This window comes from Momordica charantia, unplaced genomic scaffold (assembly GCF_013281855.1).
Source record: "Momordica charantia cultivar OHB3-1 unplaced genomic scaffold, Mcharantia_2.0 BLBB01000104.1, whole genome shotgun sequence".
Lineage (NCBI taxonomy): Eukaryota > Viridiplantae > Streptophyta > Magnoliopsida > Cucurbitales > Cucurbitaceae > Momordica > Momordica charantia.
Genome location: NW_028275260.1, coordinates 50001 through 76861, shown reverse-complemented (window position 1 = coordinate 76861; position 26861 = coordinate 50001). Strand labels below are relative to the sequence as shown.

The window sequence follows — 26861 nt, the reverse complement described above, 5'->3', positions numbered from 1 at the left end:
AGGGAGGAAACAACAAAGCAAAACTTAAACAGAACTAGGTTTTCCAAATGGTATCTTTTCTATGCTTTAGGAGTAGTGGTAGATACTCAATTATAACTTGGTTATCCAAACTATTTCATACCTTCTTCCATAGTTTGATCAATCTTATGACAACCCAAAGAGTGAGGGAGGAAACAACAAAGCAAAATTAAACAGAAAACTAGGTTTTCCAAACTGGTATCTTTTCTATGCTTTAGGAGTAGAGCTCTCTCCCTCACACCTTTTTTAGAATATGTGCACCGTCAATTTGAAACTTCTCAGAGGTGGGTACAGATCGGGTCAGTCTTCGAGCGAAACGAGGTACTTAACCCCGTGTTCGCGCGAAATAGCACTTTTCCTTTGTGAAAAACTCTACATCAATAGACCCCTCTTACTGCCTCTTTAAACAAACATTATGCAGAGCTAAAAAATTTCTTAGAATGAGAAGAAATTTTTTCCTCTTAACCCCTTGAATGGTTTTTTTTCTCTCCCCAATGTTTGAGGAATGAGGCTTCTGTCTCTGGTTCACCCCCCTTGAAGAAGTATGGAACATCAATGACTATCAGTTACATGGGGCCCACATGCTAACAAAACAACACTATTTCATTAAGTGGACCCCATCTGAATCCATGGTCAGACATAAGGGAAAAAAAAAAGTAAAGAGTGGAATATGGCGAATCTAGCTTCATAAATTCACAAAACACTTCCCACTGTAAAGTGTAATCTACGTAAAAAGAATAATCTTAAAAATAAATATGATTACCTTTGAGCTACCAGATAACTCCTTCTTCAAGTTTGCCAGCTCGTCATCAACCGATGAGCCCTCCAGCAGAGCAAACTATAATATTGAAAATAGACGTTCAATGATGAACATGGGTTGACCAGAAGGCAAACCACAGAAGGTGTAACATGCTTAATCATAAGGTATCAATTGCGAATTCAGGAGAAAGCCCTATCTTCATTGATGAGGGGAGCAGAGACAAGAGTAACTATATATCTCAGTTCACATCACATAGATAAAAAAAAAGGCAGCCCAGGGAACCAGTCACAATCAACTCTATATTACAATAGTTACTAATAAACACTTCACTTTTTATCTCCCTATTTGTTGGTTCATTTATTTTTGTTTTAAATACTATTTTGGTCCCGTACTTTCAAATTTGGTTCACTTTGTTCTCGGTAAATTCAACTATTGTCAATTTAGTCCATATACTTGCAAAATGTCCATTTCGGTTCCTATACTTTTAAAAAAGGGCCATTTGGTAAGTGTTTGCAAAATGTTAACATAAATTTTATACATAATGAAAACCCTTTAATACAGTTTCATGGCTACATATCAAGAAATTTTGTGAGTTAAGTGTCATACTTTTTTTTTAACAAGATACCAAACTTTTCATTGATGTATGAAAAGGAACAAAAAAAAAATTTCAAAGATTTAAACTCTCTAAAGAGTGAAGGAAAGAAAACAAGAAACAAAAATTACAAAGGACTAATAAAAGCACTCCAATTGGTAAAAATCAGATTAGGAGAATAGTGCAAAAAGGGATCAACAAGAGATCACCGATGGGAAGGTTGAACTTAGCTTAAGTGAAAGACTCGAACAAGGATCTGCTCTTGCCCTTAAAAAGTCTCGAATTTCTTTCAAACCATAATTCAAAAAAAATAGTGCATTAACAGCATTAATCCATATCTGTGATTGAAAGAAGTTAGATAAAATGAAAACGAAAGAACAAAATAGTCACTTTAAAAGTCAAAGACCAAACTGACATTCTGAAGTACAGCGACTAAAGTGAACAAAAGTTGAAAGTACAGAGATCAAAGTAGACATTGTAAAAATTTAGAGACCAAAATCGAAAGTACGAGAATCAAAATAGTATTTAAACCTTTTGTTATGAATATGATAGAAAACCAACTTAAGATGTAAGAACATCAAGGAGAGACCCAAAGAAAAGGGGCCCCGACCCAACCGAGAAAGCACACCTCAAAAATTTACAAAATGCCTCCAACTTTGAAAACAAAAATTAACGGGTAACTACAAAAAATAAATTTGATTGAGAGCCCAGGGATGCATAAAAAGTCGCATACCATACATCCATCCTACCCATAGCTATCCTGTCTGAGGAAAAACTATCCTATTCCTTTCCAATCAAATAAACCACGAAATAGCAAAGGAATTGGCCTACAAAGAACTCGTCCCCTACCCAAAAATGGGATTTAAAAACAGCCTCATCCAGCATCTCACAGATACTTGATCCCTACACATAGGCTAGACTAAAACCCTATAAAAAAAAACTACTCCAAACTCTGGTGGAAAGAGGCATAACCACAAGTGATGATTCAAATCCTCAACTATGCTCCTAGACCAATTTGGACCTAGATATGAGAGGAGGCTTTCTAGGTAACGTCAAATGTAACGATGCAAAATCCAGTAATTAATTCCATAATTGAAAATTACGTTCTACCAAAGAACTAGGCATACTTTCATCTCGGGAAACATGTTCTTAGGAAGAGATATTTGTCACACTTTAGAAGATCACATTACTTTCAAAATTAACCAACATTCAAAATATGCTAAACCAAGAAAACAAAAAGAGAAACAAACAATTCCCAAATAAATATTTTATTTTGGAGCCATTCATTGCAAAATACTTAACCAAAAGGACTTACTGAAGTTCTAGAAGGAACCAAATCAAGAAATTAGCCTCCTCTTAATGATTTTTAAAAGAAATTATACCTTCTACTTTCTGTTTTTAAGCTTTATAGACCAGCAAAAAATCAAGCACAAAACGAATTTGGAGGGAAAACAGAACAGTTACCTTTCCTTCAAGATCATCAGCAGTTAACTGTCCAAGAGCTTCTGCTTGAGACTCCATTGCCAAAACTACCAAGATTTTGATGAAAAATTAAACAAATAAGAAAAGTAAGGAAAGATTCATAAGTAACATATATGCAAGAACCTGAACAGTATGACAAGGAAAAACCATAATAGGAAAATATAACTAAATAAAGTAATAGTAGCTTCAATAATCTTCTGTTCAAGTAGTGATAAGAAACTGAAGCAAAGATTTGATTCAGCAATGAGCCTAATCACCATGTCAGGGATCCAGATATATATGATAGATAGACTGAAATTTAATGTAAAGGGAACTTGAGTGCAAAAGATGGAGACTCAAAAGCAAGTGGCTACTTAGAAGTCATGCTTAAAATTGGTTGTCTATTATTAAAATAAGACTGTTTTTAACAGAAAAATATTAAATACAGTAGGAAACAGTTTTTCAGAACAAAGAATAGCTACAAACCAGAAATTATCTTTTGATATTTTCCTGCATTTTCTTTGTTGTTTTATAAATTAACTATTCATGCATTAGTTATCTTTTAAAAAATAACTTGACTTTAATGGATTATATTTTTAATTTAATATGCATATAGAAGAGAATTCAAACATATAAACACACACGAAGAAACAAATAAAAAACATAAAAACAAAGGATTAATTTTCAGACAGTTCTCAAATTAAAACAATATTGAACATTTTTAAGAAAGTCCAGAAAACACACCAAAACAGAACCTAAGGTATTTTCCTAAAAATTGCAATACCATAATATCATTATGTGGGCATCGGCAAAGGCAACAAATAAAGGATTTTTTTTTCCCTGGGTGGGGGGGACCACTTGATCGGCATCTGCTGCTTGGCCACCCAGCCAAACAAAGGGTTCACATCACAATGTAAAATTGTGTAGTGAAGCTACAGTTCATGGATTCACATTTCTTATAAAAAGCTAGAATTATTGGTGTAAATCTTGATCCATAAACACAATAAAAGCCAGATAGTAAATTAGATCCAACTTGGCTATTGAAAATTGTCCCCCAAGTGCTATAGAAAATGGGGGACATAATTTCCAAGGTTTCCAACGAAGGGACGGTTCACAAAGTGGAATTTGGAGGCTTACATAGAAGGAATAGAGGAAATAGCTGTGGCTACCGGCTAAGGTGACTTAGTGGGGGATGTTGGAATGATGGAGAAGACAGGTTGCATAGGAAAAATGAGAAATAATTTCATATCTTAAGTTAGAAAACTGATAACCAAATATCAGAAAGAATATAACTAGCTCATTATAGAAGACACTTCATCTCCATGAGAAAAAACCAATAATGAAATTTCTATATTGTAGAAATGTAGTAACTCTTAACTTTAAAATTTTGAAAATATATTGTAATAGAAAGCAAATTAAGATCTAAACAAAAGTGACTTCAAAAGTGACGCAAGCAAGCTTAAGCTTGACTTTAATATTTAATTTCCTTACCTTTCTCTTCCATCTTTTCGAAAGCAGAGAGAGCACTGCTTGTGTTAACATTTCCAACATTTCACTCACTTTGGTTGCAGTCCTAAAGCCATGAAAAGGTGGTATCAGCAAGCAATAAGAAGCAAAGAAATTTGTAAAAAAAGTTACGATTAAAATACAAACTTCGCAGACTGAGCACGCGCTTTCAGTGTGTCTTTCTTTGACCGTGCTTCTTGTATCTTGCTCTCTAAAAGCTACAAAGAAAAGTTCCTATGGTGAAATAGCATGATATCGACTAACTCATCCTTGTTTAGATAGCTTAAAGTTAGATTTACTAATATTCAAGCATATAATATATGACAAACAACCCTTACGACTTGTCCCTACCTCTTTCTAATTCTAATCATATTAACAACATATCAAGCTAAAATAGGACAGTCATGGGAACCTGCATTATTATGACCTTTTTCAACAAGATATATTCTATATAAGTTGTACAATTGTGTCCTTGAGTTACCACCAGCCTTCTATACTATAAGTTGTACAAGTGTGTAGTCTTTGTATAAGTAGTGGAGAGGATATAGACCATCTTTTCATCCACTGCCTTTTTGCATCTAGAAGCTGGTATGTCATTTAAACCTCTTCGGCACCTCCACTTGTCTCCCCAAGCAGATTGATGAGTGGCTTTCAGAAGCCCTACAAGGCTGGTGGCTCCCTGAAAAGGCTAAAGTTGTGTGGAATTGTGCCTCAAGAGCTCTCCTATGGCATATTTGGTTAGAAAGGAACGCCCGGGTTTTCGAGGACAAATCTACTCCTTTTGACATTTTTTGTAGCAATGTACAGCACGTTGCTTCTTGGTGGTGTATTAATTACAGGAAATTCTTTAGTAATGCAACCTTTCCTTGTTCATGAGCAATTGGAAAGCGTTTGTTTAGTGTCAGTTGGATGGGGTTCACTCTACCTCAGCCCCTAGATTGTATCCTTTTTTGTTTATTAATATGAAAGTCTCTTATCCAAAAAAAAAGAGTTACCAATAATATGTAATTACATTGCCAACAGGAGTAATACAAGCGAATCTGGGCTACATTCTTAAATTCTTTTATTGAATATGATTTTTAAAATTTTCATGTGATGGCCAACGGAAAATACATTAGAACTTCATACCCGAGTATTAGAAACAAGATTTTCCACAACATTCTTCTGTTGATCAAGTTGAGCTTTCAAAGCATTTGCATTATCCTGACAGTAGAACACAATGATCATCAGTAACAATAAATTATAAATCTTGTCATACAGAATTAGAAGTTTTCAAATTTAATATTGTTTATAATAGCCTACCTATAGGAGAAAATATAACATGAAAATAATTCCATATTGGACAAAATATTAGAACGGTTTCTTCAAGTTGGTAAATACCATCTTGCAAATATCAATTTTTATGAAGAAACCAGCATTCATTCAGGGCTCAGGAAGTATAAAGGAGGCTGAACAAAAAAGAACATGGGCGGACCAATATAGAAAAGAGTCTTGGCAGTCAAAAAAAAACAAGGGTAATTACAAAAAAATTTAGGAGAATGACCCAAAGAGAGCCACTAAAATGCATCCACTCAAAACCTGCTCCCATAAACTATCAATACCAAAAAAAATCTCTAGTTTCTTTCCAACCAAATATTCCACCAATGAAAAAACTAACCAGCTTGCCAAAGTAGCTGGCCTTTATCATTTAAAGGATCCAAAACAACTTTCTCCATCATCCCTACAAACACAAACCTAGAACCAAAGAGAAACTAAAAGTCCACCAGAAACAGCCTCACACCTTGGTAGCAAAAGGCCACATAGCCACAAGAGGTGGTTTAAGTCTCTTCAAAAGCATACCTGCACAAAATACTCTAATTTGGACCAAGGCCAAAATCAGATGCTCTTTGAATAAAGTTTAATGTATTACTCCTCCCAAGAACAACCAACAATAAAATTGGGTTTTCTTCGGGATCTTTAGCTTCCAAAGCTTAGATTAGAGAAGAAAGGTGGGTATTCAAGGATTGAGTAAAACCCAAATGCTGAAAAGATAAATAACAGGTCAAGGCACTGAAAAGGATCAAAGAACCAAACACAACAATCTCTATGCCAAGAGAAAGAATGACTCCATTAATAGTAGATAGAATGGAGGTTAACACAACACAATGAACTCACAATCACAAAGGGGCAAATGAAAACGAAAAAAATAAATAGGAAGAATTACCCACCATAGATAAAGGAAACCAAGAGGTTCTTAGAAAGAGTAAAGAATATAACTATAGAAACTGTGAATAGAGGCCATTCTCATCCACCCTCTTAGAACTCCCCTCCTCTCTTATAATTTCTCTACTGCAAGCCCATTGGCATTAGGCTGTCTTCATTGAGGAACATTAATAGAGGGCCGTGAGGGGTGTCAAGCATAAACTTGTAGATATAAAAGGTTTCTAAATAAAAAAGAATGCCTTTCCAGTAGAACAACATTAAATCTATTCATTTCCATGTGCTTGTCCACATATTCAGTTAATTATTAAACAAAGAGGGCAATAAAATTATACACACAGGTCATTTGTCAAAATATGATTAAATCCTCGTAAAGCCATGTACTATAAGAGATCAAGCATGTTAACAATGTGTCATGAAATGAAGAAATTTTACTAGAAGAACCATTGTGTGAACCTTTTACATGAAAATAACCAAAACTTTGGCGAATGTTCCAAAATAGATAATGAGTGATTATCTTGAAATATAGGTATCAGATTCGACAAAGAATATGTTCTAACTTACAGCAAATGATTTGCGTCTCTTTAAAGCTTCCCGAGCAAGATCATCATCTCCTTTTTGAAGAGCAAATTGTGCTTTGCGATACCTAAAATAAAAATTAGAAATGAAATGTGTATGCCTACAATTCCACTAAGAAAATGGATAATAGTTTTAAACTTTTACCAATCATCAGCAGCTTGCTGTGCAGATTTATACTTGTTTTCCAAGCGCTTTTGAGAAGCTAACACCTTCAAGAAAAAGGGAAAACATTTCCAAGTGGAGATGTTTTATGAAACTCCTGACTTGGATACGTCATCTTTTGTAATTTCATCCACCAATAAAATTGTTTCATTCACATACACACACACACACAAAAAAACAAAAACAAAAACAAAAGGAATGGCATTGCATTTTGTGGTCCACTGTCAAATGTCAAGCTCTACCCATCCCACAAAATTCACACATACCCAACTCACATCCAGAAGGGAGGGCCAAGGGGGCCCATCCTGCTATTTAAAATGGCTACATGGAACCAGAAGAGAAGAGACTATTTAGTGAGGCTGGACTAAAACATAAGAAACATATTTACTATATTGGCTTTCCATGTGTTATAAAAGTTATTTATTTCATAAATTTTAAGCGAGTCATGTGGTATATTCGCATCCTTAAATAATATTTCCGAATAACACACAACTTCCAATTTGCCATTGATAAACCTGAATCATGAATAAAGAAAAATTGAAAGGGAAAAACAGCACTACTGGCTCAGAAACAGAAAGCAATTCTCAAAGTAAGGCAGGCAGGGAAAACAGATAAATACAAGATTCTGAAGCTTACCTGTGCTGTAGCTTGACGCATCTTTGTCAAGTCATCATTCATTTCAAGCACTGTTTGCTCCAGAATTTTCTCAGGATCCTCAAAGGAACTTACAAGTGCATTTGCATACGACTACTCATGAGAAAGCAAATGTCATGATTATATCATACTGCGTGAAGTTCAAAAGCTTACTTAAAGAAGGGATGAAATAATTGAAAGTACTACCTTTATAACCCTTGCAAAACGGTCAAAAAGGTTCATGCGAGCACCAAGAGCACCTCCACGTCTGCAACCACGGGATCGATCAATATGTAAAGACTTCAACCTTGTAATTTGTGAAGTGTGCACTGCAGGAAAAATTATTATTTCCTGTGAGTGTAACTAAGTATACAGTTATAATAAACTTTAGGTGGAATTGGATACACGTTTTAGCACACAAAGCAATGATTGGACAAGTATTTCTACACTTGCACACACGCACATGTGTTGGTGCCCTTGCAAGGTGAAAGAGGCAGATATATAATGGATGCAGCTAGATAGGAACATAGAAAGAGGTTACTTTTCTTTCTTCTCTCTCTCTTTCTTTCTTCTTCTTCTTCTTCCTTCAGCTCTCTACTCCTATAAATGACACTCTCATGGTCATTCAAGGGTTTTTTTTTTTTTTTTTTTTGCTCTCTTTGATTTCTAAACTTCATTGAATTCATCTCTCACTTTTCATGATAGCATATTGACTTGACAATCGAAGCCGTTTTGACAACTACCACATAGATGTTAATTGAAAATTCAATATCTTCTCTCTTGTAGGTCGCCCAACATCAACAGTAGATTCCCTATAAGCATTGGGGAATCGGATTTACAGGTTTTATCAAGGTAAAGATTTTTTCAGACCTAATATTTATACAAGGTGGTAGGATTTACTGCATTAGATCATCTACTTAAAATATTAAAAACTAAATGGCCCACAAGTCCCATCGAAAGTTGCACAAACGGGTGGTAATCCCAATTTCAAATTTATGAACTTAAAGGGGTCAAGGAATTGCTGAAACCAAAGAACCTGACTAGCATCTCCACCAGATAAAAAATATTGAAAACTAACAACAAATTCAGGAAGACAGAAAAAGCAAGAATCCCTTGGATCTCCGAATGCACCTTTTCAAATGATGGTGCAAAATCAGAAGTGTAAATTACAACAGATCCAACACAAAATCAACATGTCAAAATTGCAGGACAAGCACTAATAGTTACACCATAGCACAATGCTATGACTTTAACAGCTTAAAACCACTTTTCTCAAGCACCCAGCTATCAAATAATCATTACAAACACTCCAATACTCGAAAGAACATACAAGGAAATGAAGTATTCACTGAGAACATTTCAATCCAATTCAATTCAATTTTCCCACGTACTTCGGACCAACCAAACTGGAAGTAAAATCAAGGGAATGAAGAGCAAGGGGAAATACCTCCGCCATTAAGGAAGGACGTTCTTAAGGACTTGGTGACGACACAGAGGGTGGCGGTAGCGGTGTTGGAAGAAGAGGGCTGAAATGAAGAAGCAGGAGTCGAAGCAAAAGCTAACCCAGTAAACACGTGGGTTTGGGCAGCCATGAGAGATCGATTGAAGAAAAAAAGTTGCAGAGAAAATCGGAATGATGACAAAAAATTGCGTTGAGTTGAGAATTGAGATATAGATTGAAGATAACAGAGGATCTCACTTTGTGTACAAGCGTAATCGCCCGTTGTACAGTTCTTTCCTAGCTTTTTGGTCCCCAAAAACCGAACTCTATCACTGAACCGGTGTCCGGTCCGGTCCGATCCGTTTTTAGATTTCCATCTTCTTTCTATTTCCTTTAACGTTTTTTTAGCGTTGTACTAACAAATTTAATTTTTTAACTTTTCGCCACAAATTTTTTATCCCATCAAATTGAATTTTAAACAAACGAATGTTGTTATTTCTTTCGGTTTAAAATCTTTTACATTTATCCACTAATTTGAACAAAAAGTCTGAAATTTGTGCAAAATTAAGCTCAAACAATCTAGAAAGTCAATCGTTGACCAAATCTCTAGAACTCTAATTTATGTTCAACAAAAACTAAGCTCTAATGGTATATTTTTTTTGAAGTCTCATCCATTCTCTACCAGGTCAGTGTTCTATATGTCTTTGAAAGCACGTGAGAATGTCATTTTAATGCTTTTCAAATGAAAAAATACAACATTTATTCTAATTTCAAAGTAAATATCGCAACATTTCTGTTAAGTTTAATGTACAATTTGATAGAATTGAAAACTTAGAGTAAAAATTGATACACCTTGTCAAATTAGATTATGAGTAAATTTTGTTTGTTTCCCTAATAATTAAGTCAAATTATAAGTTACACATTCGAATTTTCAGAGTTGTGTTTAATTTGTCCACGTACTTTAAAATGTTTCTAACAAGTTTTAAACTCTTGAGATTGTGTCTATTTAGTTTTGTATTTGCAAAAATTTCTAATTAGTCTTTGGACTTTAAATTTTATATCTAATATGTCTTTATAACGTGTACTTGTTTGAATATGCCTGAAATTTGCCTTATGTAATTCCTAAATAAAAAGTATATAGACTAAATACACTTAAAAGTTTAACACATTAAACTTATAATTTTATCCCCAAAAGAAAAAGGTTAAAATCTTGTTTTGTTTCTTGAAATTTCTTAAATACTCCATTTTAACACCAAAGCGAGCATAGCTGAGGTTGTGAGTTCGATCCCCCACCTTCACCTGTTATACTCAAGGGGAAAAAAAACACCAAAATTCTTAAATCTTCTATTTTAAAAGAAAACTATTTTAGTCCTTTTTCATTAATTTTTTGATTGATCATTTAATAATGATCTAAATTTATTTGAAAAATCAATGGTTATATCTACTACAGGTAACTACAAATACTATTTCATATAGACATGTTTAGGTAAAAGGTGTGTCTACAGTCTGCTTTTGTTAAATAATGTAAAAACAAAATTAATGATGCAATCTAAATTAATTTTTTGTATTAAGTTTAGGAACTAAAACAATTTTAAAAAAAAATCAAAAAATTTCAACACAATTTTAAAAACATTTCTTAAAAATAAATAAATTATCACAGCGTTTCTCAAAAACTAAAAACGAAAAATAGAATCCTTTGACAAATCTTTCATTAGACAAACTCACCATCTAACTGCAACTAGAGAGTTTGCCAAAAGATGTCAAAGCCTATCAAACATAAATGCCTTTCATTCTCGAATTAACTACCATGCTCGATCTCTATTTTCCTTATTTCCCTCTTTGAAATCAAAAGCGTTTCTGCTATTAGTCGATCCTTCGGTCCTCGAGATGCCTTCAAAGAGGCACTACAACAATGTCCATCCATAGTTTTCTCTCTGGCTAAGTGTGATCAAAACTTGATTATGATAATTCAACCACCATAAATGCAACGCAACTATGATTGTTAGATTAATAGCAAGACTGATGCGATGATTCATTAGTTCAAAATATAGATCACATGCCCAATCTTTCATCGATCCCCGATTTCAATTCGATCCCAATAGCTTGAAACTGTAAAAGGGTTACATAGATTTCTAAACATACACAGTTATTATAGGAACAGGCGATGACACAACTTCTATCGTACATCATCATAGTTCGACTCGAATGACAGCGCTTCACACCTTCCTGATGAGAAGAAACAGCCTTTGATCAAGCTCAAACTTGCTGCAATGTGAGGGGTCCCCCTTAAGCATCATCAGGAGCCCACCAAAAGAGGCATCTATTTCCCTGGATTCAGATGAAATAACCTTTTTCAAGATAACAAAATTCAACTAGAAAAAAATGCAAGTTCCTAAAATGTTCAGAAAAAATAAATAAAATGAGTTTTGTCCACCATGATAGCACTCATGGTAGCCATTACAGACAGGTGACAGTTCTCCTAGACAGATTCTTGCTAAAATATAGAGGAAGTGTAACTTGTGCTAAGTCAAGCTCTCGATTCTTTGATGGCTCATCAGTACAACTCACCAAATGTAGTATTCAAAATCAAAATTGTTTTGAAAAGTTATGGCACTTACGCTCTCCCGCCATGTCCAGAACTTTCCGATATTCTAAACAGCTTCCCTTGCATGATGTATTCATATCTGTCTGCAAGCGACTTCCGATTGCCCTGTTACACAAACTAGCAATACTTAATTAAACGTATTCAAGGCTTTGAGAATTTTAAGACCAAATTAATATTTGAACAGAGGAAGGTACAGATATAGTTGTCAGAAAACAATGGAAGACCAGTCATGACAATAAATAGACATACAATTTCCATTTATTTCCTAGTTGATTGAAAGTTCCCTGTTACCTATTCATGTCGAAGTGATATTTTAAAACTAGTGATTTCCGACTAGAAGGCCAATAGAATTCTTCAGTCAGCCAGTAACCACTATACCAAAGAACAATTTTCTTACTTATACTACTCTACATCCAGCGTTCAACAGACTCTGAGTATAAACAATTGGAAGAACAAGTTACCTGAAGATAATAGCCCGTGTCAGGGGTTCCATCAAGATTCAGAGTTGGAGCCAGAGCCATTGAAAACTTTTCACCTTCTTTCAAGTTGTATATTTCTGTATTTATATCTAGATGCATGAACATGTCAAACTTCTCGCTCTTTGCCTCGATTCGAGTAACTGTAGGACAATTTGTCAAAAAATAAATGCCAATTGTATATACCTGTTGAAAAGGTTTTTTTCTTTTACAAATTTTACATGGCTCATAGTAAGACATTAATTATTCCAAATGACATAGAAATGGGGAAGGATAAGGGAACCTGTACAAAGTCGACAAATAATGGATGAGAAGAGTCGATCCATATCGGTGAGGTAAAAGAAGATTCCGCATGCAAATTTGCAAGTCCACATGGCGCAGAGATACAAAAGAATAAGGTTCGAAATACAGTAACATCATAGAGAGCTTGTAAAAGGTTCTAGTGGCATTATGAACTACGAGCAAGTTTTTGAGAAATCTGTTAGACTAAAGATTCAATGCAATGCCAGGGACATTTTGGGTTTCTTTTTTCTTCAACAAAGAATTACACTTTTCATTTTATTAGAAGAGTTACAAAGTTATAAGTTATAACCATCAAAGACAAATTAAACCTCCCAAAGTAGGAAAGTTAACTTTCAAATTCAACCCCAAACTTCCTCCCACAACCTGTATCTCATTCTCCCATTTATTTCCGATCAAATATTCCATAAAATAGCAAAATTTTTAATTATATAAAAAAATGTGGCAAAAATAATGCCATCGCCCTAAAACAGAAGGTACAAAATGACTTATCTATCATCCTGCAAATGCCCGAACTCCGCATCATAGAGAAGCCAAAAGGCACATTGAATACACCAATTCAAAGTTGTCAATCCTTCAAATGGTGACAAGTTTAAAAAGACCCAAATTTTCTACAAGCTTTCAACTTCCAAAGTTTAAAGAAAGAAGGGTCCAAAAGAAAAGAAGAAACCAATTGAGTTTACAGAGACTTGCAAGTGAAACACCAGACAAGATGAAGGGACCATACACGTGAATCCCTATTACCAAGAATCATATTGACTACATGAATAATAGAGGGAGAGGGACACTAACTAATTGATCTCTCAATCAAAAATGTTCTATGGAACAAACAACAAAAAAGGGGGAAAACCGGGAACCTAATAAGAAATAGTAGGCTTTCAACGATAAGCAGTCCCTCAAGGAGGTTTTCGTAGTAATGTACAACATTATGCTTCATGGTGGACTATAAACCACAAGAAATTCTTTTGTATTATAGCCTACACGTTAGTTAGAAATTGGAAGGCTGCCATTGTCTAGAACTTCTTTGGGGAGGGTTTTCTCAACCCTCTGCCCATTAGGTCGTCTCCCTTTTTGATAGATCAATGGATTCTTTGTTTCTTATCAAAAAAAAAAAAGATAGTTTTTTCCTTCTGGTAAGGAATAACTAATATGAAGGGAAAACTGCGACCAGAGAGTACCATGATAAAACGCACATTAGAAAATGTAGTGCACATGACAAACTTTCAAGAGGTTAGCTCTCCTTTTTCACTTCAAAGACTTCCAACATTACCGTAACTAAACTTACATCTCACGTATATGCTTACCTCATACATTTCTCTCACTCTATTTCCATTTTGTTAGTAACAGAATTACAGAGTAATTCAAACTTATTTCTACATCCAACTCTTTCATTCATTCCATAACATATGGTATACATTCAGGAGGTTTCTCAATCCTATCTATCCTCAAACTAAGTATCCTCCCAGAAAAGTGGTTCTGCAGCTGCAACCATCCCAACAAAAGTCTAAATTAATGGCACGGCAGGAAACTGACTCTGCAAAGGCACTAACAGATGATTAAAAAGCTTATTCTTGCATCCTGTGATTCAAAAACATTTTCCTGACCCACTAAAAGAATTTGATTAAGCCAGACTCCTAAGACTCAACTTCATGATTGCAGAGGAATCAGATGGAAATTCAACGATTTTACAAATCTATGGTAACAAAATTGTCATAGTCGGCTAACAAGAAGCCTTGAAAAGATTATACAAATAAAAGGAGGGTAACTATTGTACAAAAGCGCACCTTTATCAAACTTTTTACCATCTGGGTTTAATCGCTCGATCTTAAAAATATCATCAAAGAGAAGCTCAACCATCCTTACCACAACTCTGCTTCCCAAAAGTTAATGCAATCCTGAAAAAAAAGTAACAGAGAGGTCATGGAAAGTAACAAACACAGTTAGAAGATAAATGCCATTAAATAACAGAGCAAGAGCATCAGAGCCCTGAAAACAACGCATTAAGTTAGTAACTAGAAGCATTAGATTTCCCAGCAAAATAAATTGAAAAGCAACAACTTCATCTAACATTCATGGTTCACTGCAAAAGGGGATACCACCGACTGAGTTAGGGCCAGGTAGTCAAGAAGTGGATCAAAGTCTAAAGGACAAACGGCCATGGGTGGAGTAAATTAGTGTTCGAAAAGAGAAATTAAGCGAAATACCTGAATTGTGGTCTGCAACTTCGAACCAAGTATTAGAAGGTTTTGAACAAGGTTTTCAGATGGGAGATGGCGATTGCAAGAGTGAAGGAAAATTCAGGGAAAGCAAAAGGGATGAAAAGAATAAAAAGAAAAACCCTAAAGTATAAATGGCTTGTTTCGTATGCAATGTTTTAACTTTTCAGATTCACCTTATTATTTGGCAGATTCTTTTTTTTTAATTGTTTTTAGATGATGTGATTCTAATAGTATAAATTCTACAAATAACATTTTTTTTTAATGTTTAACTGTTAATTTGAAACTCTAAAATTTAAAATTATATTTAAAAAGATGAAAATTTTTGATAAATATATTATTTAAAGTTATAAACTCATTTTATTTTTGTTAAAATTAAAATCGGTAAACATGATATATTATTTTTTGTGAAGAAAAAATTTCATTTTTTTTAAATCACAAACTTCAGAAGAAATATTATTTACGATATGAAACTAAGGTATACATAGTTGAATGATCTTAAACAATCTGGGATCAGCTTAAGATTGAAATTGAACTTCAAAACAATCTATATTATGCTGAATCCTTGACAGTTAGTTCTGAAATAGAAAATCAAAGGTATAATCAAGATCAACGTCTGCAAAAAAAATGTCTGCATACACATCTACTTGACAACATTCAGCTCTACATTTCATCACATAAGAATTAATATTCTAAAAAAGATGTCGTTTCGTGGAAATCTAATATACACAACAATTAAGAAACCAATGTGAAGAACAGAACAGTAGACATCAAACAAAGTGAAGATAATGGATGCCTCAAAATGAAATTACAAAAGTGGCCATAAAAGAAATTACAGAACGTTGTTCCAGCTGCACAAAAGGGATGAAAAGCTATAGTTGTGAAATAGGGGAAGCATTTTCACCAAGAAATAACCCATAAGACTATAGCCTCAAAATAACGATCAAATGAGAGCACTATTCCATTGAAAATGCGCTGGTTTCGCTTTGGACAAGTAATCCAAAAGAAAGCTCTATAAAATCCAATCATAATATATCATGTAAACATCCCATAAATAATCAGTTCAAATAATCTCTATTTCGCAAATAATCTATATATCAAAATAGAATATATTCAGTCAAAATATCCCATAAATACTTTCGAAACGAAAATATATAAACAATCCAAAATAAACCCAAAAATTCAGAACATACAAATTCACAAAAAGTGAAAATACCCACAAGTTTTGAAGCAATAAACAGCCCTAAATACCGAGTAATTTTCAGACACAATCCCAAATACTATGCTCACCTACAGTCGCCGGAGGAGCTCTATGAGAGAGAGGGTAGGGTTTTTTCAAGGCGGAGTAGTTAAAACTTTAAAAAGTGAGAACAAAAGAATTCTTTTTATTAGAAATATAAGAACAAAAGGATTCTTTTTATTAGAAATAAATTTTGTTTAAAAGAAAAAAGAAATAAATTTTGCTAATGGAAGCTCGCTCGCCAATTTTTATAAAGATTCTAGAGGGGTAAAAAAATGAACCGGACCGCTTAGGTTCGGTTATTATAATGGTCGGTCGGGTCGGGTTTGACCCGACAACCGAACCCTAATAATACATCACAATTACCCCTCGATAAGCCGCCGCGACCCCAACATCTGCGATTCAGGCAACTTAAACGGCAGCACGTGGCGGTGACCTACACGGCAGCAGGCGACGGCGACGGCGACCTACACGGCAGCCGGCGACAGCGACTCCAATAGCAGCAAAGCGGAAGGCGGCAGAATCCCAGGCGGTGGCCCCAAACGGCAGCAAGCGGCGCCGCCCCAACGGCAGCACGCGACGCGATCCCAAACGGCAGTAACCGGCGGCGCGACGGTAACCTACAGTAGAAAAACAATGGTAAGAACCAAAATGAATACATATTGAAAGTTCGTATATATTTTAAAGTTTCAGAGGCCAAATAATTTTTTTTTAAATTAAAGTATTAAATTAGTAAATTAGATAAGTAGAGGGACTAAATAAATACAATATACAATAGTTGAGGGATTAAAATGAAATTTAAAATAAAAATATATTGATGGATGATTGAAGCGGAACGCGGATGCCAACTCGGCAGCTATTTAAACCAAAGGTTCAAGATTTCGTTATCCGTTTCCACAACGGTACCAATTCTTCGCTTTCAAATTCCATTCCCATGGCGTCTTCTCCATCCTCAATGTTGCTTCCACTTGGTAACACTCTTATTCCTTTCATTCTTCTTCTCTCCAATCTCTATTTTCACTTCAATTGATTGACTGATCCAATCCACTGATGTTCATTCTTTTTTCATGTTCTGTTTTTGTTAAGAATCGATGAATGTGGACTCCGAAAGTTTTTAAACTTAGTTTTTAGTTAAAACTTCTTTGCGATCCTTTTGAACGTTTGGGCTTAACTTCTTGTTGATAACGTCGTCTTTGAACTATTGATTGACCCGATCTAATACTTCGAACGTATTGAAAAATACTGAATCGGTTAATTTGTAGGAAAAAACACGTTATGTTGTCTTAACATAATTGAATAATGTGGGCATGGACATTTTTATAATTTCTTCTTACGAGTTAAGCAAGCTTGATGAAACCGACTTGTTGGATTATATGGATAAATTTGAAGCACATTATAGTTGGAGGAATGAAGAAGAAGGAGAAGAGGTAGGATTAACTTTAATTCAAGGATCAATTTACTGGTTTAGTCTTGAAACATTTTTTTTTCTTTTTGTAAAATTGTAATGTATCCAGCACTCTTGCTATTCAAGTCAGAACTAGATTCTTATACAAACGATGTTCTTTAAACCTACAGCTTACCCCATTGGCCTTTGAATCATAATACTGGTTTTAAAGGACTTAAATCCATCGTGGAGATTTGAGCAAGCGTTAATTTCTTATCCAATTTTGGGTCCAGATGTCTGGCAGTCAGACTAATGGAGATGCGAGTTACCTAACTTTTCTTGTTCTATTCAGAAAACGTGAGATAGAATTAGAACTATAGCTTTTCAGTGCATGCAATTATCCTTCTTTGAAGTTTTTCCTTTTCATCGGAGGAAATAGCTACTTTCCACAGACAAAAACTTGTACGGAGCATTTTCTCTTCCCAAGCCGCGAGGTTGTGGAAATAGATGCATATAGTCATCATACTTGGTTTCCTCCTTTACAATATGAAGCCAACTAAGTTTATTATCCAATGTAGGAACTGTAGATTGTGGAAAATATCATATAGCTTAAAGTATTATAATTTAATAAACTACAGATTGAACTTCTTTTGTTTGACTGTATCCTGGATCTGCTTCTTTTTGGATTGAAAAAAATTGAAACTCACATCTTTCCACATATTTTAGTTGGCTGCAAAGAGAATGATTTCATAAAGATACATCAGATTCATCACACATATTTTAGTTAAAAGCCAAGTTCTTGTTATCTCATGTCACTAAATTAATACAGAAAAAAAGGTCAAATTGTTTTGGATTGTAGACTATGCACTATAATTTAATGTTTGATGAAGTTGATATGCATCACTTGTATTTTTAATATGTACTTGAACATTTTTATCTTTAATTCTTCTTCTTCAAGATTTCTCTTTTATGTTCATCTTGTTGCATGAATCAGCTTCGGCTTCTGGGAAACACCATGGTATTTCCAGTGATAAAATACGATCTCTAGTTGCGCGCTGCTTAAATTCCAGTATCACTGCCAAAGATTTGCAGACAAAAGAGTATGGGAAGGAATTCAGTTTGACTAGAAGAAGAGAGATGATTGGTTTAGTTTGTGGAGTGTCAAGTCTCGTTATAGATGCTCTAAACGTCAAGGCAGCTGGCTTGCCTCCGGAGGACAAGCCAAGATTATGTGACGATGCCTGTGAGAAAGAACTTGAAAATGTATGGTGAGGTTACACGTCCTTTCATTTATTTTGACTGAATATTGACTAGTTAGTGACTTTTCTCTTTTGTATCTTCTCTCTCTATGTAATCCTTTTTGAACGCTAATTCTCTCCCTAAACACCCCCGCACTCTAATTCTTTTCTTTTCTTTTCTTTTTTTTTTCCTTTTTCCTTTGTCACTTTTCACTTATCTCTTGTAACCCACTCATCTTTGATGTTCGGAGATATGGCGATGCAATGTTATGTTAAACATTTATATTATAAGTTAGGTTTAGTCTCTAAAATTTTAGAGTTGTGTCTAACAAGTCATTGAATTTTGAAAAGTGTCTAATAGGCCCCTAAACTCTTAAGAAGTATTGGATAGATTAGGGATCAAACTTTGTCATTTTACCTTAAATATTTCTTTTAAAAATGAACATTGATTCTTGATGACAACTCAGGCATGTAGACTATGGTCTTAACAACATTTTATATTGTTGAAAATTGCACCCAACAACTAAAACTTGTTAAACTTTAGGATGCACTTTGTATATTTAAGACTAACTTTTTCATTTGCAGATCCACATAAACAATGACTTTTGGAATTCTTATTGTTGATGAAGGTTCCTATGGTCACGACTGAGTCTGGTTTGCAGTATAAGGACATTAAAGTTGGTGGAGGCCCTAGTCCACCTGTTGGTTTTCAGGTCTGTAATTTATTCTGGTCTCTCTAATAGCTTGTATTATCCCTACCCCCACCCCCACCCCCACAAAGAGGAAGGAGGAAAAAAAGAAAAAGAAAAGAGAAATCAAGGGAATCTCTATTACTTGAAGTTCAGTTTGACAAGAAAGCGTAATATATTAATTGCAGCCATTAGCAGAAATCCATTTGTTTAAATTGAAAGTAATTAGTGAGTATACAGTGAAAAAAGTTCAGGATATTCAACTTCTAACCTTGTTGCTGTTTTACTCACAGGTAGCTGCAAATTATGTTGCCATGATTCCATCTGGACAAATTTTTGACAGGTTAACCTCAATGCATTGGAACTATTGATATTCCATTGTTCTAAGACATCCTATAAAGTATATAACATGAGGAAGCTATGAATTAACTTGACCATAAAGTTCTAATCTGCATTCCATTTATATAGTTCACTTGAGAAGAATCAGCTTTATATCTTTCGTGTTGGATCTGGTCAGGCAAGTGCTTAAAGTGCCTTCTCATTTCTAGTCCTTTGAGTTCAAGAGTTCATTAATGTTTATTTCATTTAATGAATTAAACAGGTAATTAAGGGACTCGATGAAGGCATTTTAAGCATGAAAGCTGGTGGGAAGCGTCGACTGTACATTCCAGGACCTGTAAGATGTGTTTTCTCTACTCTCTCTGAGAAGTTTTTCATTTTTGCCCTCCTAAAACTTCTCAAACCAGTAAAACTGTTTGGAACCTGTAGACCTACAGTCATTTTAAATTAGTTGATTGATTAGAACAATAATTATGGTAGGAAATAGAACTAGAGATTGGAAATCAAGAGAAATAGGAGTTGAAATATATTGCAACATAAAAGGAACTTTAGAATGGGATTGCTAAATATTCATGAGGCTTGGTTCTCTCCCAGAACTGTTCTCAAAATCTGCTTCCTTTCCATGACCCCTGACTCCTATTTATAATCATTCAACTAGTAATTTACTAGTTAATTACTAATATGCCCCTAACAATATCCATAATCACCTCCCGATTATAGGATGTGTTTGGAAATTCTTTTAAAAGAAGCTCTTGCTAAAAAGTACATCAATTATTAAGAAGCGCTTAATAACACATCATTTTGATGTGGCTTTGCACACTGAGCATTATCTACAGGTATTTTCTCACAAAGTACTTGAGGATGCTCTGACTTAAGCACTTTATATTACTTCAAAATGGAAAATTATGAAGGAAAAGTGCTTGAGATCATAGCAAAGCGTGTGTCACACCGAAAATGCTCTCAAACATAGTCACTATCCTATCAGTACTTCACACTTCACTTTGAAACATACCTTGATGAGTGGGCTAAGGTATATACATGAACGATACCACCTCCTTCCCAATTTTAGGCAACTATATAAAAATAAAAAATTTAAGTATATATATAGCACCAGAAGATATGAATGTCCTCGTTGAATTATACTTTTAGTCCCCAAATTTTGATAGCTATTTCTCTTAGTTTCTAAACTTAGATAAATTTCTCTCTCAACTTTCAATTGTGATTGTATGTAGTTACAGTATTACCTAAATGATTATGTGATATCTTTTATTGCACAAATATTGGTTGATTTGATGCAACAACATAGTACAGTGGTAGAGGAAGTGTACAATTCAACAAAATAAAATGGCACATGCAATTAGAACAATATAGAATCACAATTCACACTAACCACATCATATCATCGTCATCGTCATCACATTTTAATTATAAGTTTTTTTCTTTTTTCTTTTAAATGTTGTGTTCCTGTAGCTGGCATTCCCCAAAGGCCTGACCTCAGCTCCAGGAAGGCCAAGGGTGGCTCCAAATAGCCCTGTGGTATTTGATGTGAGTCTTGAATACATACCAGGCCTTGAAGAAGATGAAGAGTGAGTAGCCACAATATCCCCTTTTTTAACTATCATCCTTTTTCAATGGAAATGAAAACCAAGGAGAAAATAAACCATAAAATGTAAATGATGAGATAACATTTGTTGTGCTAGCTTCAATTTTTCCCCCTCCTTTCGAGTGTAAAAGTGTTCTTAAGAGCATTTGTCGATAATTTGATTCGATGAGCAAAATGTAATACCAATTGGATTTATAAAAATGACTTGACTTGACTGGTTTAGAATTGGTTGGAATTGCCAAAAGGGTGTTCAGGAATCAGAATTGTTAAACTGATGGCCTATCACATGACATGGATTTATCCCGTGAGAATTGAGAATTCTTAAGTTGTTCAGTTGTAAATAGACCCAAACTTTGGAATAAAAGGAGAAACTGTATGAGCTGCAAAGTACATTGGTCTATCACTCAAAGAGGCCGGTGGCCTTTTTAAACGTTTGGGGGTGTTTGGGTAAAGGAGTATAGTTGGGAAGTTTACCCTGTTTAGGGAAGGATTTAAGAACTCGGGAACTATAAATTTACTATTTAACTAAATTTATCTCCTCTACCTTATTCTTCGGGTTCAAAAGGTCAAGAGCTCGACATGTCGAACATGTCGACATTGACATAGGGGGGAAAATCGATTTTCCCCCCATGTCGTCGACATGTCAAAATGTCGTCGAAATGTCGAAATATCGACATGTCTTTTTTTTTTCCTCAGGTTATTTTATTTTCATCATCTTCCTACTATGCCACTACCGTCTATAATTTCTCGCAACCTTGATGATTGTAATCTTAGTCCGTCCAATGAAACATTTGAATTTTAATACTGTATAAAGTATAACTAATAAGATTTGGAATTTGCTTTATTGATCATTTCTAATCCAATCTAGTTCTTACTTACACAATTGAATGTGAAATATTGAAATATATAAAGATTGAAATAATCTTACAATTTTTTAAAAAATAAAATATTATTATATACAAATAGTGGTGAAACATAGAATAGGTAACTTAATTAATACCAAAAAGATGATCTCGAAGGATCTAGTGCACTATCTTGATAACTTTGATATAAATTACAATAGTTCTCTCCAGTCATCCTAGATCGAAATTTTTGAAGGTAGTTGTTCAAATGAGTAGAATATAAAACACATATGGATCTTATTGGTAGATAATTTAGATGAATGATACAATCACGAGGTTGAGGTGTTTGAAAATTGTGTAAATTTGATTGGAACGTTGGATTGATGATTGATTAGAAAATGTGTTTGAAAAATGTGTAAATTCAAATTTGAAAAAAGTAAGTAAAAAGTAAACAGGTACGAGTTAATTAGAATTTAGAAATGTGTTTGGAAACCAAATTGGTAATTGTCTCATTTCCAAATTAATCCTGATAAAACTTGGTTTCTCAAGGAGCAACCTTGTCCTTACCACCATTAAATATTTGACAACTAAGGGAGAGAAATGTAAAAACAAAAATTTATTTTAAAATATAATGAGTTGTCGAATATTCAATGATGGTAAGGACAAGGTTGTTTATGAGCCAAGTTTTATCCTTATGAAAAACACTAAAGAATTAGTTAAAAGTTTACAATTAAAATTTACTTTACATCTTCAAATAATCATCAATCTTCATTAAAGGAAAAAAAAAATTTTTTCGATATTTCCATCGACATCGACATCTTCATAAGTAAAATGGTCATATTCTTACCTTTAATGGTGATCAATTATAGGCTAATTAAGCTGCAATTCAAGTTTTATTTGCTAATTCAAAAAATTTACATCAATTTCCACAATTTCCATTATTTTTTCGAAATATTCATCGACATTGACAAGTTCATCGACATGTCCGTAAAATCGGGACCTCGACATTTTCATCGACATCGACATTTTGAACATTGATCTATAGTCACGTATTTTTCTCTTCAAGATAGTAAATTTACTATCTTTTTCCTCTCACAATGTGGCCTTCTTTTACATAATTTTTGTGAGTCTCACCATTTCTTCCTTCAATAAATTTGATCAGTCCCACCATTTCCCTCTCTTCTTTTTTATTCTATTTTTTTGGGTTAAAAAAACATTTGAGCCTTGTTATTTCATTAAAATGTCGATTTAGTCCATGAATTTCAATTTGTAAAATTTAGTCTAAATTAGTAACAATTCAGTCTTTGAGCTTTAATACATAACATTGACAGTTTGAACATGGACATATCTGTAAAATCGGGACCTCGACATTTTCATCAACATTGACAGTTTGAACCCTGATTGGTGGATTATAATTTTACAATTGTTTTTAAGTTTTTATTTAAATGGGAAAAAAACTTATACATAAATTATCCACTAATTGGTTGGCTACTCAGACAAGCTCAGGTATACGGAAGCCGCAACACCAAACGCGTACGCTGCAACCACAGTCCCAACCAGGTTCTTCCCGGCCCGAGTCACGGCGCCGAGTCCGGCGATTCCGGCGGCTCCGACCGGGATTCGAAACAGAACCTCTCTTCCGACGTTCTCCGCCACAGCCTCTGCAAACAGTTCGATCGCCCAACGCTTGAAGCGGATCGGGCCTAGGGTTTCGTCGTCGCGGTCCGAGTCGGCGCGCTTGATGACTCGGAGGGCCGAGTCGACCTGGAGGCGAGTCGGGGGAGACGGGAGCCACTTGAGTATGAGAGGATGGGGCCGGACGGCGGTGAGGAGGCGGTGGAGGTGGGCGGCGGCGGCGCAGAGTTGGTAGGGGAAAACGCCGTCGTATGCGTGCTGCGTCTGAGAAAGGCAGTGGGAGAAGGTCGAGTCGCAGGCTGAGTCGAACTCGGGCGAGTTTGATAGTGAATTTTGGACTCGTTTCGAGGGCGATATCCCCATAGTTAATTTTCCTTCTTCCTCTCTCCACCGCTTCTATTCTAAGTTTTAGTGTTCTAGTTTTGCTTCTGGTTCTGTCTGACTTGAACAAATATTGGAAAAAAAATTACCTCTTTTATTTATTTTATTTTTAATTTTTAATTTTATCTAATCAAATCTGAAATTTTATAAATTTCAATAAGTAGTATAAATTGAAAAAATTGTATGACAATTACTGCGAAACAGATAGAAGGGAAAAAGAAAAGTTGTAAAGTAATTATTTAAAAAGTGTTGGGCCAGTGAAATAAGGAATACGGACGTTAATGACCAAGATTTTAAATTACTCATTTTAAGGAGGAATTAATCCAAAATTTTAGATGGATATCACCGATTTACCTCGTTAATTTAGTTGAAAGTAAGCACCATTGTAAGGTAGACACCATGGAATGATGGTTTTCATTCCTAGGTCTTATTAGACACAAATCTAAAAGTTGTTGTAATTTACTCTACATTTTTATTTAAAATATTGGCTAAGTAAAAAAATAATAATAATAATGATTCAACTTTGCTATTTGTTTAAAAAATATCCATATTCTTTGAAAAGTTTCAATATTATTCTTAACCTTTCAAAAACATTTCAAAAAATACCATTTGAACAAACATATTTAATATTTTGAACGAAAAATTAACCTATCAAAATCTAGAACGGCACGACAATTGATGTGGAAGCTTGTCTAGAATCATTGCAACAAATTTGATCTTTAACGCGGTTGATTGTGAGTCTACCATTATGTCTACTCTTAATTTTTTCTATCGTTATTAAAGGTCAAATTTGTTGTTGCAAGGTCTAAGGGTGTTCACGATTCGGTTTGAATACTGAACCGAAACCGAATCGATTTTTTAAAAAGAAAATTTATAGAATCGAGCCGAACCGAAGTGCATAGCTTAATCGAACTGACAATTCAGTTACGTTCCTGCGGTTTGGACTCTAGATCGTATGAGATTGATTTTACCTTTAAAGTTGAATTGCTCTCACAATAATAGGTAGTGGCAGTAGCGATTCGGCGAAGGCAACAACGTGGGTGGATGGTGGTAAGCGACAGACAGTGGTAAAAACGGATGACAAATAGCCAATGTGGTGGTGAGATTTGAGATTGAAATAGTGAAAAAAAAAAGTAAGATTTGAGATTGGAAGAGAAAAAATGGAAGAGAGAAGAGGGAGAGAATGGAAAAGGAGACAGAGAGGAATGGAATAGGAACAAGACAGTTACCAACCCTAATTTCAAATTCAAAGTTTTACTTTTGTAAAAATAAAATATAATTTATGTATATCTATATCTATAATATACCAAAAAAATACGGATGTGGAAAAAATATTTTTTGGACTATTATATCCTTCACTATTACATTTAATATCTAATTTATCCTTTCATTATCAAATATAAAATTAAAATAATTAATCCTAAAATCTCTCACCTTCCCTTTCACGTAATGGAGTGATCAATTACTCCTTAAATCTATTCTATTATTGATGGAATACATTGAATTTTTTGTTTGTTTTTTCCTTAAAACGCTCCCATCTATCTAACCATTAATTCACACTCATTTGTCTTTAATATCGAAAAGTGTAGACTCATTTGAAACAAAAATTAAATCGATAAGAAAAAACAATCAATAAAATTGATGAATTCATTTTCAGGTTTTGGAGCAATAAATATGTCTCTTTCATCCCTCTCCCTCCATTCAAAGCCACATAGCTTCCAATTCATGTAAACCACTTCCTGCATTCTCCTAACACAATGAGCAGAATAGCACTTCAGTTTTTATATATATTTCTAAATCTTCTCAGACGACCATCACCGATCACTCTCACTCTCTCCGGCAAAGACTAAGCCGCTCGGCCTTTTTCACTGTCATCATTCTCAATTCTAGATTCGAACCTGAAAAAGGTAACGTTCTTCTTCTCTTCTGCCTATGTACTATGAAATTTGACAATAAGCAAAATTTTGTATGTGATTCATAATGGAGAGATGAAAGATTTAGAAAACCGCCATCTCCCTTTGCAATTGTTCGATGAAGGTATCTTCAGGTGGGGTGGTCGTCCTCAATCTTCGCTTCATAAATTGTAACTACTATAATCTTTGGTATCCATTTTGATCAATTAACACTCTAAATTTTCCTCTTTTTCCCATCAGAAAATCGATTATTTGAATCATTCTCAATGTTGTTTAGATGTTCTTAGTTATTATTTATATAATTAGTTTTGTCTTTTATATCACTTATTATTATTTTGCAATGATAACAATAATGGTGTATAAATATAAAATTCAAATTACCTCCATTACTAATTTTTAGAATCTAACTCTCTTTTAGTTGGCCATTAAAATGTTCTTAATTATTTTTCTAATAACTTTAAAATGTTATTATTGTGTTTCTAGCCCTTTGAAATTACAAAATATAATACTCAAATTAACTCCTAATTTTTTGTTTGATTTGAAATAATGTAATGTTAATTGTTAGGTAGGTTAGGTTAGTTCAATTTTGAATTTGAATATTTGTTTGTTTAATCTTTAATTTGAATTGAATAAAGTTCTTTTATTTAAA

At 34.2% G+C, this 26861-nt stretch overlaps 4 protein-coding genes across 7 annotated transcripts; 1 reads left to right on the top strand and 3 right to left on the bottom strand.

Moving 5' to 3' along the window:
* Positions 1–781: 781 nt before the first annotated feature.
* Positions 782–9617, bottom strand: LOC148207696 (membrane-associated protein VIPP1, chloroplastic-like; the record flags this gene model as incomplete). The annotated part of the gene is given in 11 exon segments (XM_088118342.1): positions 782–856; positions 2835–2899; positions 4323–4379; positions 4382–4404; positions 4485–4555; positions 5466–5540; positions 7101–7182; positions 7260–7324; positions 7914–8024; positions 8118–8239; positions 9358–9617. Coding segments are annotated over 11 exon segments (891 nt in total), but the record flags the coding sequence as incomplete, so codon positions are not given.
* Positions 9618–11334: 1717 nt separating this feature from the next.
* On the bottom strand, positions 11335–16819 carry LOC111015176 (DNA-directed RNA polymerases II and V subunit 8A). 4 transcript variants are annotated; one of them, XM_022290122.2, is made up of 5 exons: positions 16555–16819; positions 14517–14627; positions 12418–12575; positions 11970–12061; positions 11335–11679 (listed from the first exon to the last, which is right to left on the bottom strand). In XM_022290122.2, the coding sequence occupies exons 2-5, from the start codon at positions 14587–14589 to the stop codon at positions 11568–11570; spliced, it is 435 nt and encodes a 144-aa protein (XP_022145814.1). In that variant the 5' UTR covers positions 14590–14627; positions 16555–16819; the 3' UTR covers positions 11335–11567. The 4 variants fall into 4 exon arrangements, with proteins under 4 accessions (XP_022145814.1, XP_022145813.1, XP_022145815.1 ...); XM_022290121.2 differs by lacking the exon at positions 16555–16819 and adding an exon at positions 16239–16394; XM_022290123.2 differs by lacking the exon at positions 16555–16819 and adding an exon at positions 14937–15071.
* A 181-nt stretch (positions 16820–17000) lies between these two features.
* Positions 17001–21666, top strand: LOC111015175 (peptidyl-prolyl cis-trans isomerase FKBP16-3, chloroplastic). Its single transcript, XM_022290119.2, has 7 exons — positions 17001–17159; positions 18567–18835; positions 19440–19523; positions 19793–19842; positions 19968–20016; positions 20101–20175; positions 21309–21666. Exons 1-7 carry the CDS (start codon positions 17030–17032, stop codon positions 21426–21428), a joined length of 777 nt encoding a protein of 258 aa, XP_022145811.2. The 5' UTR covers positions 17001–17029; the 3' UTR covers positions 21429–21666.
* Positions 21667–23582: 1916 nt separating this feature from the next.
* On the bottom strand, positions 23583–24441 carry LOC148207695 (uncharacterized). Its single transcript, XM_088118344.1, has one exon. It carries the CDS (start codon positions 24279–24281, stop codon positions 23772–23774), a length of 510 nt encoding a protein of 169 aa, XP_087974470.1. The 5' UTR covers positions 24282–24441; the 3' UTR covers positions 23583–23771.
* Positions 24442–26861: the final 2420 nt, after the last annotated feature.